At 54.1% G+C, this 20,113-nt stretch overlaps 2 protein-coding genes across 8 annotated transcripts; one reads left to right on the top strand and one right to left on the bottom strand.

The window, feature by feature from the left end:
• The first annotated feature begins 73 nt into the window (after window positions 1–73).
• LOC136333570 (ferredoxin-2, mitochondrial) lies at window positions 74–10,462 on the top strand. Of its 6 annotated transcripts, XM_066272906.1 has the most exons (8): window positions 135–213; window positions 304–358; window positions 4,880–4,967; window positions 5,270–6,234; window positions 6,487–6,861; window positions 7,902–7,987; window positions 8,343–8,436; window positions 8,604–10,462. In XM_066272906.1, exons 4-8 carry the CDS (start codon window positions 6,092–6,094, stop codon window positions 8,731–8,733), a joined length of 828 nt encoding a protein of 275 aa, XP_066129003.1. In that variant the 5' UTR covers window positions 135–213; window positions 304–358; window positions 4,880–4,967; window positions 5,270–6,091; the 3' UTR covers window positions 8,734–10,462. The 6 variants fall into 6 exon arrangements, with proteins under 6 accessions (XP_066129042.1, XP_066129032.1, XP_066129049.1 ...); XM_066272915.1 differs by lacking the exons at window positions 135–213; window positions 304–358 and adding an exon at window positions 620–670; XM_066272925.1 differs by lacking the exons at window positions 135–213; window positions 304–358 and adding an exon at window positions 4,231–4,258.
• Window positions 10,463–12,551: 2,089 nt separating this feature from the next.
• On the bottom strand, window positions 12,552–19,339 carry ICAM5 (intercellular adhesion molecule 5). Of its 2 annotated transcripts, none has more exons than XM_066272965.1 (11): window positions 19,170–19,339; window positions 18,012–18,281; window positions 17,499–17,819; window positions 16,986–17,273; window positions 16,411–16,665; window positions 16,039–16,287; window positions 15,322–15,564; window positions 14,955–15,233; window positions 14,619–14,858; window positions 13,565–13,831; window positions 12,552–12,944 (listed from the first exon to the last, which is right to left on the bottom strand). In XM_066272965.1, the coding sequence occupies exons 1-11, from the start codon at window positions 19,249–19,251 to the stop codon at window positions 12,670–12,672; spliced, it is 2,769 nt and encodes a 922-aa protein (XP_066129062.1). In that variant the 5' UTR covers window positions 19,252–19,339; the 3' UTR covers window positions 12,552–12,669. The 2 variants fall into 2 exon arrangements, with proteins under 2 accessions (XP_066129062.1, XP_066129072.1); XM_066272975.1 differs by having other exon boundaries at window positions 12,721–12,960.
• Window positions 19,340–20,113: the final 774 nt, after the last annotated feature.

The raw sequence follows: 20,113 nt of genomic DNA, 5'->3' as shown, positions 1-20,113 counted from the left end.
CAGACGTCTGCGCTTATATTCGGATAATTATGGGCCCTTTGTGTGCCAGAGCGCAGGCTCTGGTCCTGGGTCATGTGGTGCCTGTCATGGCCGCCTCCGTGGGTCGGGGCGGAGTAAATGCCGGGTTCTTGCTACGGGTAGCCAAGGGCCCCTGGTGGGGCCGATCAGGGGAGGCAGCGGCGCCTGCGACAGCCAGAAATTTCCGGGTAACAGGTATCTGGGGCGCCTCGGTGGGGGTGGGGCAACATGAACTGGTCGAATGCCCGCAGGGCGCTGCGCATGGTTCACCCAACTGTTTTCCAGGCTCGCGCTTAGCTGGGGAGGAAGAATCCAGCGGCCCTGAGCAGCCTGGGGACGTGTGAGTGAGGGGCCCAAGTCCCCCATTACTCATTCCACGAGGTTTTTCTAATCCCCACCTTATTCTGTAGTCTCATCCTTGAGGTTCCCTCTTCTTGGTCCTATTTCCCTGTCCGTCAAACCCAAGCCCGACTTCCTCACCCCAGATTCCACCCGAACCCTGGGCCACCATCCAGTTCGGCATCCGCATCCCCATCTGTCCCCAGGGTGAACGTGGTGTTCATAGACCGATCAGGCCAACGGATTCCGGTGAGAGGCAGAGTCGGGGACAGTGTTCTTCACCTGGCCCAGCGCCACGGGGTGGACCTAGAAGGTGGGAGCCAGGCACAGGGAATTTAGGGGACCCTTATTCGTTTAAAAAACCCAACAAAACAATACCCCCAGATCAGATGTCTCTCCACTGATTAACCTTCCCATGGCTTCCCATCAGTCCTGGACTAAAATCTAGACTCCTTACCATTGCCTCAACCCTTGTGCAGCTCTTTACTTTCATTCCAGCAGCATTTGTTTACTGAGCACTTCCTAGAGGTTACTAAAACTTTACTAGTCTCTGGGAGATTGTATTGTTTTTCTCCTTCCTCCCACTGTTCTAGCCATGCTGGCTTACTTGCTATGCCTCAAACTTCCAAAATCATTCCTGCCTCAGGGCCTTTGCATTTGCTACTCTCAGAGTCTGTAGTGATTTTCCACCAGATGTTCTGGTTTCTTCTCATCATTCAAGTCGGAATGTAAATGTCATCTTCCTGATGATCTCACCCCCTCCTCAGCAGGGTTAAAGTGCGCAAACCCCAAGTTTCTCATATTATGAGGTTTTTTGTTTTTTACAGAGACAGAGAGTCAGAGAGAGGGATAGACAGGCAGGAACGGAGAGATGAGAAGCATCAATCATTAGTTTTTCGTTGTGCGTTGCGACACCTTTGTTGTTCATTGATTGCTTTCTCATATGCGCTTTGACTGCGGGCCTTCAGCAGACCGAGTAACCCCTTGCTCGATCCAGCAACCTCGGGGTCTCGAACCTGGGTCCTTCCGCATCCCAGTCCGACACTATCCACTGTGCCACCGCCTGGTCAGGCTCATATTATAGTTTTTATTGTCTTTATAGCACTTCTCATCATTTTGTTTCCTTCTTTGTCATCTCTCCCCCAAATGAGATCAGAAACCCTGTGTGCTTGTTTACATGTATCTGTTGCCTGTCATGGTATTTAAATAAAACAGGTATTGAATCGGTATTTGTTGAAGGATAGGTAATAGCAGACATTACTTTAAGCATGTTGGCCTGACCTGTGGTGGCACAGTGGATAAAGCATCAACCTGGAAACGCTGAGGTTGCTGGTTCAAAACCCTGGGCTTGCCTGGTCGAGGCACATATGGGAGTTGATGCTTCCTGCTCCTCCCCCCTTCTCTCTCTCTCTCCCCTCTCTATAGTGAATAAATAAAATCTAAAAAAAAAAGAAGTTACAAAGCATGTTAATACATACTAACTGATTGACTCTTCATGACAATTTTATGCAACAGGGGAGGATATCTCATTTTAGAGGTGAGGAAATTGAGCCCCAGGTTACACAGACTTGGTCCAAGGTGAAGTGGCAAAATTAGATTAACCCAGGCAATTTTAGCCATTAACAACTGTGCTGCTCTTCCATGAATGTTGAACACTGTGTGCCAGGCAACGGTATACAAAATAGGTAAGGCTCCTGTCATTTCACCTAGTAGGGAGTAAATATGTAATTTTATCATCAGCAGCTGAGAAGGGTGGTCTGAAAAAAATGTACAAGGTTATGTGTTGGGTGAATCCAATAGGTAGGCTGACTTAATCATTAGTGGAAGTGGAGATACTGGAGAGGTTACATCATGGCAGGCCTACCTCGTTTTGTTCTGGAATCCAGTGGCAAGCTGTCCTGGAAAGATTGGAACATGAGTTTTAGAGACAAGTGGCCTGTGTTCAAATTTTGCTTCTTACCAGCTGTGTGACCGTGAACAAGGTACTTAGTATCTTTGGGTGTCTGTTTTTTCATCTATAAAATGGGATAAGTTAGTTCCATCTTGCTGGGTTGCTATGGAAAATTAAACAGATGTCATACTTAATGCTTAGTAGCTGGCACATGGTTAGTGTGCAGTGACAAGCTGGGATATTTATATTAGGTAATCTTGATCTCAAGTGACGAAGATATTAATAAAATGGGAAAGAGAGTTAGGAAGAGATGCCAGGGACTGCTTGGAGTTTCAAGGCCAAATTTCTCTTCAGGAGACAAGTTTTGCCTGCATCTCCACCCTCATTGTCCAACATGTTTGGAAGAGAAAGAATTCTGTCCCATCATTCGCTTATAACATGTCTCTTGACCATCTACAGCAGTGGTAGTCAACCTGGTCCCTACCACCCACTAGTGAGCATTCTGGCTTTCATGGTGGGCGGTAGCGGAGCAACCAAAGTATAAATAAAAAGATAGATTTAACTATAGTAAGTTGTTTTATAAAGATTTATTCTGCCAAACTTAGCGAAAATTTGATATAAAGTACTTGGTGAGTAATTATTATTATATGCTTTAACTTGCTGTAACTCTGCTTTATAAATTTTATAAAGTAAAGTTACTTCCCTACTTTATAAATCACCATTACTGTGGAACTGGTGGGCGGATAGAAAATTTTACTACTAACAGAGATACAAAATTGTGCGGTAGGTATAAAAAGGTTGACTACCCCTGATCTACAGCATGCCAGGCTCAATACCAAGTTCAAAAAGAGGAGGACAGGTTGATGGGACAAGTAAACCCAGAGATTAAGATGGTAACTTCAGATTGTGATAAATGCTGCACAGAAATTAGTAAGAATTAACAAGGCAGAAGGAAGGACAAGAAACAGGAGATGGGAGCCTGACCTGTGGCGGCGCAGTGGATAAAGCGTCGACCTGGAAATGCTGAAGTCGCCGGTTCGAAACCCTGGGCTTGCCTGGTCAAGGCACATATGGGAGTTGATGCTTCCAGCTCCTCCCCACCTTCTCTTTCTGTCTCTCCTCTCTTTCTCCCTCTCTGTCTCTCTCTCCTCTCTAAAATAAAAAAAAAAGAAAAGAAACAGGAGATGGGGGACTTGCAGGACAGTTGAGTTCTGAATATAAGATCTGGAAAGAGTGAAGAGGAGAACATTCCAGGCCAAGGGAAAGGTCTTGTGATGTTGGAGTTAAACAAGGGGGCTGGTGTAGCTGCTGTGGAGTGAGTGCTGTGGAGGAGGGTCACCAGGACTGAGTAGAGGACTTTGGGTTTTATTCTGGCTGTAAAAACCCTTTGGAAGGGGCCTGACCAGGCGGTGGCGCAGTGGATAGATTGTCGAACTGGGATGCGGAAGGACCCAGGTTCGAGACCCCGAGGTCACCAGCTTGAGTGCGGGCTCATCTGGTTTGAGCAAGACCCCAAGGTCGCTGGCTCGAGCAAGGGGTCACTCAGTCTGCTGCAGCCCCTGTGGTCAAGGCACATAAGAGAAATCAATCAATGAACAACGAAGGAACCGCAACGAAGAATTGATGTTTCTTATCTCTCTCCCTTCCTGTCTGTCTGTCCCTATCTGTCACTCTCTCTGTCTCTGCCAAAAAAAAAAAAAAAACCTTTGGAAGGTTTTAATCCAGGAGGGACATTATCCCCCCCAAACAGAGTTTTCAGTCATCAGTCAGAAGGTTGGGAGTGTGTCCAAGGACAATCAGGAAACCCCAGCTTCTGCATGCCCGCAAGGCATGACCCCCTAATGACCCCCTAAAGTGAGTGGGTTCCTCCTTCAGGAACAGAAGAGAGGCAGAACCACATTGCTCAACACATTGACAGGGTCACAGCAAGGAACTTCAAAAGCTACAGGGAGCCTGACGAGGTGGTGGCACAGTGGATGGAGCGTCAAACTGGGATGCGGAAGGACCCAGGTTCGAGACCCCGAGGTCGCCAGCTTGAGCGCGGGCTCATCTGGCTTGAGCAAAGAGCTCACCAGCTTGGACCCAAGGTCGCTGGCTCCAGCAGGGGGCTACTCGGTCTGCTGAAGGCCCACGGTCAAGGCACATGTGAGAAAGCAATCAATGAACAACTAAGAAGTCGCAACGCGCAACGAGAAACTGATGATTGATGCTTCTCATCTCTCTCCGTTCCTGTCTGTCTGTCCGTCCCTATCTATCTCTGCCTCTGTAAAAAAAAAAAAAAAAAAAAAAAAAAAAAGCTACAGGCAACCTGCCTGGCCATTCCCCTCCCTGCTACACTTAAGTCAAGTCCACACTCATTAATGGTCCCTTGTACCCAGCCTGGTCCTCAGCTTGCTGGGGAGTCCCTGGGAAATGGGAGATTCTAGACATCCCTTTGAAGAACCTATTCGCAGCTTGGGAATAGCTAGCTGAGTAGACAGGGTGCAGGATGCACACAGTGGGCATCCAGGCCTCGGAGGGAATGATGAGGGAATATATGTTGAAACAAAGGGCTTCTCACTTGTTTTTCACTGGATGGCACCAGCCTAATCATTCCTCTCATCTATGCTCCCTTCACTTGCTGTCCCCCAGGGGCCTGTGAAGCTTCCCTGGCGTGCTCTACCTGCCACGTGTATGTGAGTGAGGACCACCTGGAACTTCTGCCTTCTCCTGATGAGAGGTGAGCAAAGCAGCCCCCTCCCAGCTCCAAACTGCAGGGTTTTCCATTACACCTTTGCATTCCTGGTGTCCAGAGGTCCACTGGGCAATAGCAAAGGGCAGCCCCAGCTTTTTCCTCCCCTCCAGTGGCTGGCAGGGGCACTGCCCCCTAATCACTTGCTCTGGACTCAGTCAACCTGCCCCTTCCTGGCCTGAGAGGCTGCCCTTCTGGACCCTCACCAGCTGCATCGACCTCACTACTGCTAACCACTCTCCCCCTTGTCCAGGGAGGATGACATGCTGGACATGGCTCCCCTCCTCCAGGAGAACTCCCGACTGGGCTGCCAGATCATGCTGACACCGGAGCTGGAAGGGGCTGAATTCACCCTGCCCAAGATCACTAGGAACTTCTACGTGGACGGCCATATCCCCAAGCCGCACTGACATGGGCAGCTGGACCATTGCAGACACCCACGGCCCCAGGGCCAGGACTAGAGGAATAGCCAACTTTCCAGCCTATCCCAAGCATGGACAGGGCCAAGAGGGATGTCAGAAGTGCTAAGAAGGTCAAATGCTTAAGAGAGATTCCATACAGGCTCCAAGCCTCTGAGAAATTGGGTATGGATAGGGTTGGAATCTAATTAGAGTGACATTAAAACCATCTTACAGAACTCCAGCATCTTGAGTGTCCTTGGCGGGGAGGTGGGGAGCAGCCCCTAAGCCTATAACTCTTCCAGGACCTCCACTCTCCCCTCCCACAACAGTGGGGTTCAGTGGGGAAACTGAGGCAGAGGCCTTGGAGGAGAGAGCCTGGGAGTCTGAGAGCCACGTGCATTAGTGTGGCAAGGCCCCGCCCCTGCATCCGCGGAGGGATTTGAAGGGGCCCAAGCCGCTCTTGGCCACGAGGGGTGTGCAATCCAACCGAGCAGAACAGCCAAGTCGGAAGGGAAAGAGGGATCAGGGCTGGCTTGAGGGTGAGGGCTAGGAAAAAGGCCTCTGGCATCGCTCCGCCCCACCCACGTGAGGCTCATTATCCACTCTGCCTGAAGTTCCTGCACCCCGCAGGTTTCGCTTCACCCAGGTGGCGCTCATCCGTGGGCCCGCAGGGGCGGGGCAAGTTAGTCAAGGGTGGGGGTGGGCTGGGGCATGATGGAGGCCGAGCCAGCGCGGGACCTCTCGATGATGCTGCGAGATCTGCTGGCGCCATTCTGTCTGGACCCCGATCCGCTCCCCAGACCCCCCACCCAGCAGGCGCCAAGGATCCCAAGATGCCTCAGACCCAATGTCAGGTGCGTTAAGGAGCTGCCCCTTCTTCCAAACTGGCCCAGTGGTCAAGGGGTCATGACCTTTGATCCCTGGGGTTGCTCAGGGGTCACAATGTTGGTTTCTGATACTTACAAAGAAGAGGGTCTGGTTCCTAGGGGTAGGTGGGGTCATATGTATATGTGGTCAGAGGCCTTGCAATTGCCTTTGCCCCATGTCTCGAGGACTATGTAGGTGCTGCCCAGAGAAGGGGGTGACCACACTGCCCTTCTCCTCAGGTCGTTGTGGCCTGCACATCAGGACTCGGTCACCACCTTGCACTTCCTCCAAGAGACAGCTGAGGGGCTGGCCCAGCTCCCCACCCAGGATAGCCAGGCCCTGGGGCCCTGCTGGGAGCTGAAAGTGCTGGGGGTCCTGGAACCCCCACTTCTGGCCAGGGATACCAAGGCCATGCTGACCCCAATCAGCCAGCAAGGAGGAGGCCTGGTGGCACTGGAGACTTTCCCGGCCCCTTCAGCCCCACCCCAGAGGAGACCCCGGAAGCAGTCGAACCCACATCGGGGTGCCGAGAAAGTGGACCCCCAGTTTGAGGGAGTGACTCTGAAGTTTCAGATTAAGCCGGATTCCAGCCTACAGATCATACCCAGCTACAGGTAGGAACTGGCCTCCAATAGGGTGCCATTTATGTAGTTAATAGTGATAACAGTAGGGATAGAGGCCTGTGGGGAGGCACCTCCAAGCGTGGGCTCACAAACTCCTACACCTGCGCTAGAATCCAAGTGGCCCAATCTCTGAGTAAGACTGCTGCCAGTCACTGCTCTGATGCCATAGCCAGTCATACCCAAATCTGAACCTGTGTCTCCTCTTTATGAAAGGGGTCTGACCAACTGAAGGCTGCTGCTACCGTTATTTTTTTCAATAATGATAGTAGCTAGCATTCGTCAGGAACAACAATAAGAGGTAACACTTGATGTATATGGGTTCATTGAAGCCTGGTAAAGCCCATTTTACAGATTCAGGAACTGAAGCACAGAGAGGGACGTGGCTGTCCAGAGTCACACAGCAAGAACAGGGAGAAATGGGATTTCAACCTGGCAGGCTGGTCCCAGGCCCACTGCTTCTTCAAATTATTATTATTATTATTATTTTTAATTTTCTGAAGCTGGAAATGGGGAGAGACAGTCAGACAGACTCCCGCATGCGCCCGACCGGGGTCCACCCAGCACGCCCACGAGGGGCAAAGCTCTGCCCACCAGGGGGCGATGCTCTGCCCCTCCAGGTTGTCGCTCTTCCGTGACCAGAGCCACTCTAGTGCCTGGGGCAGAGGCCAAGGAGCCATCCCCAGCGCCCAGGCCATCTTTGCTCCGATGGAGCCTTGGCTGTGGGAGGGGAAGAGAGAGACAGAGAGGAAGGAGGGGGTGGGGGTGGAGAAGCAAATGGGCGCTTCTCCTATGTGCCCTGGCCGGGAATCGAACCTGGGTCCCCCGCACGCCAGGCTGACGCTCTACCGCTGAGCCAACCAGCCAGGGCCTCTTCAAATTATTATTATTACTGATGAGAGACTAAGCCAGGCCTTTCAGATATCAGATGCCTCCTGAGGAATGCCTGATGTCTTGATAGTAAATCTCCATTTTGGGAGGCTTTCTGGGACAGGACAGACTTCCACAATACTAATGCCTTGTCTGATCCCCAGCCTGGCCTGCAGCAGCCGCTCTCAGGGGCCCCCTACAGGACCCTCTGGGGACCCTGAGGCCAACCCAGGAGGCAGTGAGGCCCTGGGTAAGTCCTGGAGATATGAGAGCTATAAATATTAGGGGGTGGGGGAGGCGACCTTCTATCCTCCCTGTCTTTCTCCTCATCTTGCTTCCCCATTTAAACACATCCAGGATGAGTCTCAGTGCCCCCCTTCACTCTGCTGAGTCACTCCCACCCCCAGCTTCCTTTTCTGCCAGAGCTTTGCCATCTGTCTCCCTTCTTCACTTTTCCTTTGTCTTAAATCTGGCGACACCCAGGGCTGGCCCAGAGCCAGGTGGGGCCTTCACGGAGACCCTCCCAGTATTCCCCAACCCACATGGACCTCCTGAACTGGGACTCTTGACTTTTGACACCTTCCCTTTGGCCTTTGCCCCTTCAGGACCCCGGTGCTGTGCTTCTTGTAGGACCCAGAGAACCCCACTCTGGAGAGATGCTGAAGATGGGACACCTCTCTGCAATGCCTGTGGTATCAGGTCTGCAGAGTAGAGGAGGGAGTTGGGGTGGGGTCCCCAAATCAGCATGTGCTTAGCTAGCATGGGCTATTGGGGAGGGAAAATACCTTTAAGGAAGGGATTTCCTTGTGGTGGTTTCTGTGCCGCTGGTGTATCCTGAATGTTGGTTTTTTGTTCCTCCACCCCAGGTACAAGAAATATGGCACCCGGTGCTCCAGCTGTTGGCTGGTGCCCAGGAAAAACGTCCAGCCTAAGAGGTTATGTGGCAGATGTGGGATGTCCTTGGACTCTCACCAAGGCCCAAGCCAGGAAGGGTAAGCCCTTCCTCATCTAGCCAAGCCTGTTCGCCTCAGTTTCTCTAGAGGGAGAATGGGTAGAGTTTGGGTCTTGAGGGCTGCAGTGTTCTTCCTCTCTTCCCCCTCCCCATTCAGTAACCCCAAGCAGATGACATAGGCCTCAAGTCCCAGAGTCCCTGTCTCTGGGGGTCACTGGCCCCTTCCTCAGCCCCTGCTCCAATCAGCTTGGTTAAGCTCCCCCTCAGGAAATGTTCTCAGTAGTGACATTCATACTGTTTGTTAATAGCAGGGACAATAAAGAGCAGAACTACTCAGTGAAGGAGCACTGTGACTCAGGGATCCTACCTTGTGCGCCCTCACCTGCCACTCCCCCAGCCCCAGAATGTGGGGCAGGCATTTTCTTATTGGGCTTCAGAGGGACACACACACACCGTCATATATATAAAGGCACCAGCCCCTCCGCAGGAGATTAGCCACATTCATCACAGTGTCCCACAGAAGGAAACAGCTACCACACACAGAGGCAGACAACAGGTAGAAAGACGGAACACACACACAACACAGATACATACATTAGCACACAGGACACACATAGAGACATACATATGTGCTGACACTCACATGAGACAAACACACACATAGAGACAGACCGTACACAAGACCGAAAGATAACATGGGTTGACATGTCCACTGATACATGATAGACACATATCACTAGACACAACAGATAAACAGTATAGATGCACATGTCAGCGGACACATGAAACACACATATGACATATATTGGTCCTTCACCTATCAGTTCCACCCCTGCCTGCAGAAGGTCACCTCTTGCATCCTTATAGGCACCAATCCCTGCAATGTCCGCCTCTCCCTCTTTCAAGATCTCTCTAACCCAACAAAAGATGTCCCCAGCCTGAAGCCAAAGCCTTATGGGAAAAGCAAGCCCTGAGCAGAGCTCAGCCCTTGCTTTTCCGTCATTCTGATGGCAGCCCTGCCATTGCCGTCAGAACATGCTGACTACCAATGCTCACTGGGAGGGAGGGAAGGGTGAGAGTCAAGGATGGGTGGGACGCAGTGAGGGCAGAGGTGGTCACTGCCTTGGGCGTGAGTGAGACTTGCCCGGCCACATGCCCTAGAAAGGCAAGCCCCTGCAAGACCCCCATCGTCTCCCGGGTGGGCCTGTACAGAAGGCCTGGGCTCAGACTCCTCAGACTCCATCCCTGACTCATTTGGTTCCAACCTTCCTTGGTACAGAACACTGTCCCCCCATGACTCCCGTAGCTGCCGCCTTCTCACCACTTGGGGAGGAGAGGTTTAGCCTTCAAAGTGAAGTCCCCTTCACAGCCTCATCTAAAACAGACGTTTCATTCCTACCCATGGCAGACTCAAGTTCAGCTCCTTGTGGTCTCCTGCTTAGAACCTACCAGAAATTTTAGTTGTCTGCTTCTCCAAGGTCATTTCTTTCACATTCCCCTCCTCCACTGGACCATGACTTCAAAGGTCCAAGCTTACCACTACATCTGTGTCCCTGACCATGACACGTCACCCCAGTGCCCAGCATAGGGAACCTCTTCAGAAACACACACAAAGGTCTCAGACTGTGTGTCTGCAAACTCATGGCTATTTTCTATTTTTAGCCCTTTATTTAACATTTATTGTCCTGACCAGGTAGCTCAGTTGGTTAGAGCATTGTCTCGATACACCAGGGTTGCAGGTTTGATCCCTGGTCAGGGCACATACAAGAATCAACCAATGAATATGTGAATAAGTGGAACAATAAATCAATGTTTATCTTTCTCTCTCTAAAAATGAATAATTTTTTTTCCATGAGAAGCAGGGTGGAGGGCGGCAGACAGACTCCTGCATACACCCGACTGGGATCCACCTGGCAAGCCCACCAGGGGGCAATGCTCTGCCCATCTGGGCCGTTGCTTTGCTGCAACTGGAGCCATTCTGGTGCCTGAGGCGACGGCCATGGAGCCATCCTCAGCGCCCGGGCCAACTTTGCTCCCATGGAGCCTTGGCTGCGGGAGAGGAAAAGAGAGATAGAAAGGAGCCTGACCTGTGGTGGCGCAGTGGATAACGCATCGACCTGGAAATGCTGAGGTCGCCGTTTCGAAACCCTGGGCTTGCCTGGTCAAGGCACATATGGGAGTTGATGCTTCCTGCTCCTCCCCCCTTCTCTCTCTCTCTCCCCTCTCTATAATGAATAAATAAAATCTTTAAAAAAAAAAAAAAAGATAGAAAGGAGAGGGGAAGGGTGAAGCAGATGGGTGCTTCTCCTGTGTGCCCTGACTGGGAATCGAACCTGGGACTTCTACATGTTGGGCTTACACTCTACTGCTGAGCCAACTGGCCAGGGCCAAAATGAATAAATTTTTAAAAATGTTTGGCTGTATCAGATGTTTCTTGGATATACTTGCCAACTATTTTTAACAGTTACTGAGCAACTATTGTGTGCCAGGCCTTAAAGGGGACATTGCGACACTGCATGGTAAAAAGAACAAAGATCTCTACTCTCTGCAGCCAGTATACTAGAATTACAGTTAAAAAAAATATTCAATTATGTCCTGGCTGGATAGCTTGGTTAGATTGTCTTCCTGATGTGCAAAAGATGTGGGTTCAATCCTGTCAAGGCATATGCAGGGCAGATTGATGTTTCTGTCTTGCTCTTGCTATCCCTTCCTCTCTCTTTAAAATCAATAAATAAATTTGAGGGAAAGAAATATTCAATGACATGTCTAATAGAATGTCAAGTAGTGATTGGTGCTACAGAGAGAATAAAAGTATAGCAGAGGATAAGGAGTTGGGTGGCTTAGCCATGGTTATCAGGAAAGCCTCTCTGAGGAGGTGACATTTGCATAGAGACCTGAAATTAAGAAACTAGCAACGGGACTATTTGGGGTGAGGACACTCCAGGCAGATAGAATGGCAAGAGCAAAGCCCTATGGCATGGGTTCAGGGAATCTGGAGGAGGCAGTGGGAGTGGGGCTCAGACAACAGGGGCTATACCACCCTTGCACCTTGTTGCCTCTGTACGTGGCATGCAATACTGGCTTGGCCTCTAGCTCCTCCCTTTCCTGCTCTCACCTTTGTTCATGCAATGTTTGCATGGGCAGCCAGTGGAGCTGGAGCTGTCCAGACCTGCATCCTTCTCTGCAGCTTTGTTCCTGCTTTTGAGGGAGGAGAAGACTGAGGCAGGTGAAGGGCAGGTAAGGAACCCACCTGTTTTCTTCTTATGCTATGAGGAATGAGGGGGATATTGGTGTGCAGTGGGGATTGCAGCTGATACCCTGCGTGTCTCTTCAGAATCATGAGGTAAACTGAGGCACTAAATGAAGCATTGAGAGTGGGACAACAATATATTGGGGCTGAACCCATAGCTGCAGCCACCTCCTCCCTCTTCCATCCAGTCGAGGCCTCAGGGCAGAGTCCCCACACTAGATCCCCAGGAGAGGGGGCATATCCATCCTGGGAAGGCAGCCTCAGCTCTGTCTAGAACCAGGCCTGGGGAGCACCTAGCTCTCACCCCTAAGAGTTAGCTGGATTAGAGGGCAGTGCTGGGCCTATGATAATCAGCAGAGAAAGGGACAAAGGAGCATGGTCCCCACTCTGGCCCAAGTGTCAAATGAAAACAAGAAATGGGGAACAGAGAGAAGCTCCAGGTCACACTGTGCAAAGACAGCTTGGACTGTGCCCAACACATTGTAAGCTGTCAAAAACAAAGTTTTTTGAATGAATAACACATGGGGTTGGGATTTGAAAGCTGGGCTGCTTCCTCATGGGGAGACCAGACACAAATCCTAAGTCCTTTGTAAAAACTTTATTGGGGGCATTAGAAAATGGGGGTGACACCCTGGAGTTGAATACATAAATAAATGAAGGAATAAATAGAACAAATAGCCCCCTATGTGTTGGGGGATGTCCCCCGGCCTGCGGGGAGAGGGTAGCTGGCTCATGCTGATGTCAGCTGGATGGCGAAGATCTCACCCCCTGATGGTGCCTCTGTGGTGCCCTCTGGTTCTGTTCCACCTTCAGCGCTGGCACCCCCGCTTGCGCCACCGCCCGCACCGTTCAGACAGACAGCTTCACCCAAGCTCTCGGCCTCCTGTACGTTATACTCGCCCTTCTTGCAGGCGGTGGATTGTAGGTAGAAGGCCAGGGCGGCCCCCGCGGCCAGCAGCACCGCGCCCCCCACCGCACCGCCCACGGCGACCCACAGCCACGGACCTGCGGGGTGGAGGCCCTCAAAGAGGGTGGACGAGCTTGGGGTTCCCCCCACTCCAACAAGATGCCAAGCCCGAGCCATCCCCAGTGCTGGTGCGACCCATAACCCATTTTACATGCCACCAGAGCACATGGGGATATACCACCCTGGCTGACCATAGGTACCAAGTCAACTCTCCTCACCCCAAAAACAATGAGGGTGAGGGGGGTACCATGTCATTCTTCTACCTCAGAAAGAACCAAACCTTGGAGTGGCATGAACTGGGAGAAGGGATCTAGTCAATTGCCCCCCACTCCAATCCTCTACCCTAAATCCTCTTCCAAGTCCCCTTCTCCACAGCGATATAGTGGAGAGTGAATTGGACCAAGTCTCAACCAAGCAAAAGTCCCCCCAAGTTAGTAAGTCCCTCCCCACAGCAGACACAGCCCTGGAGGGTTCCTCCTCTTGAAGTTCATTCAGCTCCCTTTTCCTCCCACCCCCAACTAAACATCAAAAGCCCCACCCGTCAAGAAGGCCCTGACTTCTACCCCGGCCTCCTTCAGTCTTATCTGTGGGGACAGAGCGGGAGGCAGGGATGGGGTCAGATATCCCAAGATGCAGGCTACACCCCTCTGCCACTTACCGGCCACGCGCACGGTGATGCGTCGCGTATGGCGCCCATGTGCGTTGGTGGCTGAGCATTCATACTCGCCTCCGTGGCTACCCAGGGCGCCTGCCACGCTCAGCGTGCTGTTGTTGCTTGACAGGCCGATGTTGAGTGCCCCTGGGGGTGCGCGCCAGCTAATCTGAGCCGGGGGCCAGGCCTCAGCACGGCAGGTCAATGTGAAGTTCCCCCCTGGCTGCACGCCTCCTGGAGGCGAGGCTGCCAGCTCGGCTACCACTGGCCGGTCTGCAGGGGATGGGAGGTTAGCTAGGGGCTCAGCGCCAGCCCTGACGCTGACCAAGTGCCCTGTTTCCGCCCACCATAATCTGAGACCAACCCTGCTCTGATGCACAGGCAGGATCTTGCCTTGCATCAGAGCCTCCTCCCCCTACAAACTGGCTGTAGTAGGTACTAAAATCCCACGCCTTACTTCACTGAATGGGAGGATGCCATGTGTCCTTCTCACCCAGTACTTGAGGGGACCAGGCTCTTCGTCCCTACAGTTTCCTTCGGCCCTCAGATTTAGGCCAATCCCTTGTCCCAGAGAATGGGACCAGGGGAGGTACCCTTGGACTCCCCTGCGCAGTCCCACTGCTGGAAGTCCACGGGTTTTTTTTGTTGTTGTTTGTTTGTTTTTTGTATTTTTCTGAAGCTGGAAACGGGGAGGCAGTCAGACAGACTCCCGCATGCGCCCGACCGGGATCCACCCGGCACGCCCACCAGGGGGCGATGCTCTGTTGCAACCAGAGCCATTCCAGCGCCTAAGGCAGAGGCCATAGAGACACCCCCAGCGCCCGGGCCAACCTTGCTCCAATGGAACCCTGGCTGCAGGAGGGGAAGAGAGAGACAGAGAGGAAGGAGAGAGGAGGAGGGGTAGAGAAGCAGATGGGCGCTTCTCCTGTGTGCCCTGGCCGGGAATCGAACCTGGGACTCCTGCACGCCAGGCCAATGCTCTACCACTGAGCCAACCGGCCAGGGCCAAGTCCACGTTTTGAGGACTGAGGACTCTCTATCTGGTCCTGCCCCTACTCACATTCCACGCCCACGGTGATGGTCTGGGAGTCCGTGCCATGCACATTGGTGGCCAAGCAGAAGTAAGTGCCTGCATCCTGTCGGGACACGTGCAGCCGCTGAGGCCAGGGAGTACCTTCCCGAGAGCAGCTCACTTGTGGGAAAGGGCGACCCAGGGCAACGCAGGTGGGTGCGGTAGCCTCAGTCCCTTCCAGCCACGTTTGGTGACTCGGGCAGGTGGACTCATCCATTTTTGGAGGTGCTGCAAAGCAGCCATGGGGTTGTCAAGGAAGAGCCAGAATGGGACACCCTTTACTCCAGCCCACCTGCCCACACCCCCACACCCCGGCCCACTCACACTCCACACTCACGGCCACCATCTTGACCATGGAGCCGTGCCGGTTGGTGGCGTTGCAGGTGTAGATACCAGAGGCAAATTCACTAGGGATTCTGGGAGCTCTGGGGTTAGGGTCTGGCGGTGCCAGCGGCAGCACCACCTTTTCACTGGTGCCCTTGGAGCCAATGCACTCCACTCTTGGCTGTGGCTTCCCATCAACTTCACAAGAAAACAGCTGTCCAGATCCTTCCACCCATGTCCAATTGCTGGGGCAGCTCAGCTCCTCGAAACTGGGGCTATCTGGGGAGCAAAGAGTAACACAGGAATTGAAAGTCAGGGCAGAGTTACTCAGACATACTGCAACTTGCCCCTTGTTGCCCCCACTCACATTCCACCGTGATTGCTACATTTTTGGTCGCAGAGCCTCGAGCATTGGTGGCTTCGCAGCGATAGGTGCCTGCGTGCTCCCGGGCCACATGCAGCAGGCCCTCGATGACCTCATTCTCCCCAGAGCGCACACAGCTCACGTTGGGCGGTGGTACCCCATGTGCCACACAGGTTAGTGAGGCTTCTGTTCCTTCCAGCCATGTAATATGTTCTGGGCAGCCCACACTGTCCAGCGCTGGTGCGTCTGGAGACAAGAGTGTTGTTGGGTTTGGGAATCATCCTAATTTCCCTAAATCTCTTTTCTGTTCCAAGGCAGCTACATAGGGTTGGGCAGGCTAATACCCTGCATATGGACAGTGAACCAAAGGGGTTTCACACCAGTCAAGCCACGTGCTGTTTAGAGTCCCATGAACCGCAAGGGACACCTTTTTCTGATTCCTGTAAAGTGCCCACAGGACCTTCCCCCAGTTTTTTTGTCCTCAAAACTGTTAGATGGCTTGGAGCACACCTTTCCAAGACTCTGCCCAAATACCATGCCTGCACACCACTAACCCACTCCCCTCCAAGATCTTCCCTTAATGCCAAACAGCAGTCTGTTCCCTTTCCCAAAATCCTACCCAAATTCACCCCTCAGGCTCTGTTCCGACTTTTCCCTATAAGCTGGCTACTTCTAGACTCTGGAACCAGACAAAGATACACCCTGTGCACCCCCACTCACACTCCACTGTCAGTGTCACGTCCTTAACCGCTTTGCCATGGACATTGGCTGCGGTGCAACGGTATGTGCCGGAGAGCGCGCGAGTGACAGGACCCAGCAGGCCCAGCGCCAACACTGCCCCACCATCGGGCCGGGCGCAGTGTACAGAAGGTGCTGGGTTTCCACGGGCCTCGCAACGCAGAATCTGCTCTGGGCCCTCAGGCCACGTCCAGCTCCTGGGACAGTCTGAATCATCCAGCCGGGGAGCATCTGGGGGCAGGGGTGTGGGATAGAGAGGCTACACTTGGACCATGAGAAAGGCTCCACTTCCATGACATGGCCAGGGGCTGGGTAGGTCCTTGGAGATCACAAGGAGGAGAAAGCTCAACTCACAGAGGACTCGCAGTTCAGTGCTCTCGTTCTTGCTCAGGATCTCTCGGTCTACCTCAATGTTGGCGTTGCAGAAGAAGCCCCGTCTGTCGTCGTTCACAGTGGCATTTAGCTGGAGCTGGGCGGGCTGTCCCGGGCCCGCGGCCGGAACTCCATCCAAAGTAACCAGAGCTCGGGCCCCAGCAGCGCAGGTGACTGTCACTATCTTCCCCTCCAGGACGCTGGGCTCGCTCAGGGTCAGGAGGGGCGCTGGGAAGCCTGGGGAGGAGCAAATGCTGAAGAGTCGACTGACCACTCCCCTTACCAGCAGGAACTCTTTTAGCTAGCATGCCCCGCCTCTCGAACTACTCAGACTCCGCCCCTTCTCACCTCACCCCTTCCAGGTGGTAAAAAGCAATACCCCCTTCCGGAAGTTCGACTCGGCTTCTCTTGCTCTTCAGTTTGCCCTCCATCTGCCCCGCCCCTCGGGACTCTCGGGTCCCCCCCATTCCAATTAGAAGCCCCGCCCATCATTATCCCGCTTTCCCTTTACTGGCCCCACCCCCAAGCCTCTGAAGTCCGAATTCACTCCCTCTTACTGTAGACAGTCACGTTCTCCCGGGTCTCGCGGCTCTCGCCCCCCAAGGTCACGTTGCAGACCAGCTGCCTGGAGCCCTCCTGCTCTGCGCTACCTGTAGCTGTGGCAGTGGCCATGAGCGCGTCCCCCTCGAGGGTGATATCAGGACTCAGCCTCTGGTGCCCCAGTGCCAGGTAGACCCGGGCTTCTGAGGCTGGAAACAGCCCGTCCAGGGAGCAGCTCACAGGTCTTTCCGAGCCCACTTCCCAGAGCCGGGGGGCAGCGAGGCGTGGGGGATCCGGAGACAGTGCTGAGAGTCGAACAAGAGAGCTTGAACTTAAGTACTGAACACTCAATATTTACGTACTAAGTGCTTTATATGCATTATGTTAACCTGCTATCCTCGAGACACAGAGAGCAAAATAGCTTTCAGCTAGTGAGTGTTGGCGTAGGATTAGAATTCAGATTTCTCTACCTCCAAATTTCTTGAGCATTGGGCCCATGTCTCTGCGTCCCCTTCTCCCCAAACACTTACCGAAGGTTTGGAGCTTTCTGGGGGCCGAGCTATTTTCAAACAGCCCCAGGCCGTGGGGCCGTAGGTCCAGCTCTGCGCGGCATGAGAAATTGACCCCATGATCCTCCCTCTGCGCCAGTACTGTAGCGGTTAGCACTGCGCCACGTGCTCGAGGTGGCTCCCGGGAGAAGCTGCGGCGGATCAGCTCCTGGGCGCCCCGCAGCAGGGTGACTGTGAGGCTCCCACGAGGCCCAGCGCCAGGGACCCTACAGCTCAGAGTGAAGTTCTTGCCCACAGGTTGCCAGGCAGGCAGCGGCACCAGCTCTACACGATCAGGCCGCTCTGCAAGGGAGGAACCAAGGCTCTTAGAAAAGCCGGGGCTCAGCTGTACGTGTAGTGCTATCCAGGGACCAAGCCGGGAGGGTTTGGGGAGCCAGAGTGTGGGGTCTGAAGGGGAGGGCCTCGTGACCCAGGGGGCAGGGCCCGGAAGGGAGGGAAAGTAGTGGAGTTAGAGAGTGGCTGAAGAGAACTCACGAAAAGTACGAATGAGCCCACGCGCCTGCAGTGTGCGTCGCGCGCAGCGGAAGAAGCAGACCGGCTGGGTCTCCGGCTCACGGATGTCCACCAGCTGCCGCGCCAACCAACGCAAACCCCTCTGGGTCCCATTCCGGCGCAGCGAGGTCTCCAGGCCACCGCGCTCGGGCCGTGGGCAGTTAGTGCTGCAATTCAGCCACAGCGATCCGCCACGCTCCACGAGCGCCACGCGGGGCTGCAGGTCCGCCCAGAAAGGCTCCTGCGCGACCGCTACCCAGAGAAATGTGGGCTCAGCCTGGGGAGTCACCTTCCTAGCATCTTAGCGCCCCTATGCTGACTCAGGGATTCCATAGGAAGGAGCCCAGGCCTCAGGTTTGGAGGCACGCTTCCAGGGTACAAAACCTCGAGGATGTCTCTGGGACAGGACAGCGGAGAGCTCTGGTCTCCAAGGTGCCAATGGGGTGATGAGAAAGCATAGGAGTTTGAGGGAAGGTGAGAGGGGAAATGGGGTCTTCGACACACAGCAACTCTGGGAGGAGGAGGCTCCAAGTAGGCGAAGGGTAATGAACTGGTTCTCAGGGTTATCACCGAGAGGGGGAGACTGAGGTTGAGGTGAGGGTAAAGACAAGATGAAGCGGAATCAAGGATAAGGGAGGACTCCAAACCCGGGTGAAGAACACAAAAAGAGGATCCGGGGCTAGGCTCAAGGAAGGAACCACGAGAACATCGAGGGACTCGGTTGTCAGGACTCCGGGGTGGGGCGGAACAGCGCCTCTGAATCACGGCAGTTGGGGAGATCAGATCCTCGTGGGCCGCAAATGGGGAAGATGCCAATCCGTGGACCATGGTGCATAGCAGAGCTTGAGGAGGTACCCCGGAGGGGACAATGGCGACGCGGGGTCTCCGGGGCATGAGGTTGGATGCGGAAGAACACCCAGGATCTCGAAGGGGGTATGGTAGAGACCTGGGCCAGCGAGGAGTCGGAAAGCTGGGTCTCCAATGTGTGTTGGGGGATGAGATATAGAGAAGAAAGCCCAGGGCTCAAGAAGGGGGAAGCGTGGGAGCGAGGCGAGGGCGGAGCCGGGAGGGGCAGGTGGCTTCTCAGGTCCCGGAACTCCGCCCCCGCCCTGTCCACCTAGAGCCCGGACTGGCTCTTACCTGAGAAGCCGATGAGCCCCAAGGCAAGGGCAACCCAGAGGCCGAGCAGCGCCCGGCTCAGCCCTGGCGAGGGCCCTGGCATTGCCACCGCGGGGTAAGTACAGGAGGAAAGGAGAGCGCGAGCGCTGAGCTGAGATCGAGGACGGCGCGGCGCCGCGGGTGGGGTATGGAGGAGGCACAGCTGAGCTCTGGGATTGGTTTAACGTTGGTAACTTGGTTTCCAAGGAGGGGGAGGCGTCAGAGGCGACGGGGAGGCGGGAGGGCGAGCGTTAGCCAGGCTGCCGGTCTCGGTGAAGGCGTGCTGGCAAGAGCTAGCGACCCCCGGGGATCTACGTGGAAGCCGCCCCTATCGCCTGGTGGCTTGTGGGGGCGGCCGCGAGCTTCCGCATCATTCCCCGGGGCGACACGTAGGTCGTAGAGTGGGGTGGGGGTGTTCTGGGTTGCCCTTCTCAAACCCCCACTCCACCTCTAGCTTAGATGCTAAAATGAGGAGCTGGACACCGAGCTCCTCCCCCATATTTTACCCTTCCCATCAACGCCCCTTGGAACCAGGATAGATTTGTGGGCTAGGAGAGACTGGGAAGCACAGGATAGGATAGGTACAGTTCTAGGGACGGAAGTGGAATGCCTCCCTCCTAGATCCTTACCCTTTTAACCCTGGGGAGTTGAGGATTAGGACTAGTCCTCCTCCAGCTCCGCCCCCGCACGCGACAGAGGGGGTGGGGACCAAAGTGCCTGCGAGCCAGGAACACGTGTGCGTGTGCGCAGCGTTCGTGGGCGTCCAAATTAGGGTCGGCTCGGCTGGCGGTCTGTATTTACCCAGCGTGCAGCGGGCACGTGTTTATTCCGAGTGTGCGAGCGCGAGCTGCGGAAGAGCGCCCTTGAATTCTCTTTCTGTGCGGTGGGCAGGGCCCTCAACCGTGTGGGCCCTGCCAGTCATCCAG

Source organism: Saccopteryx bilineata, chromosome 1, assembly GCF_036850765.1.
Source record: "Saccopteryx bilineata isolate mSacBil1 chromosome 1, mSacBil1_pri_phased_curated, whole genome shotgun sequence".
NCBI classification, from domain to species: Eukaryota; Metazoa; Chordata; class Mammalia; order Chiroptera; family Emballonuridae; genus Saccopteryx; species Saccopteryx bilineata.
This window is presented reverse-complemented; position numbering and strand designations above follow the sequence as displayed.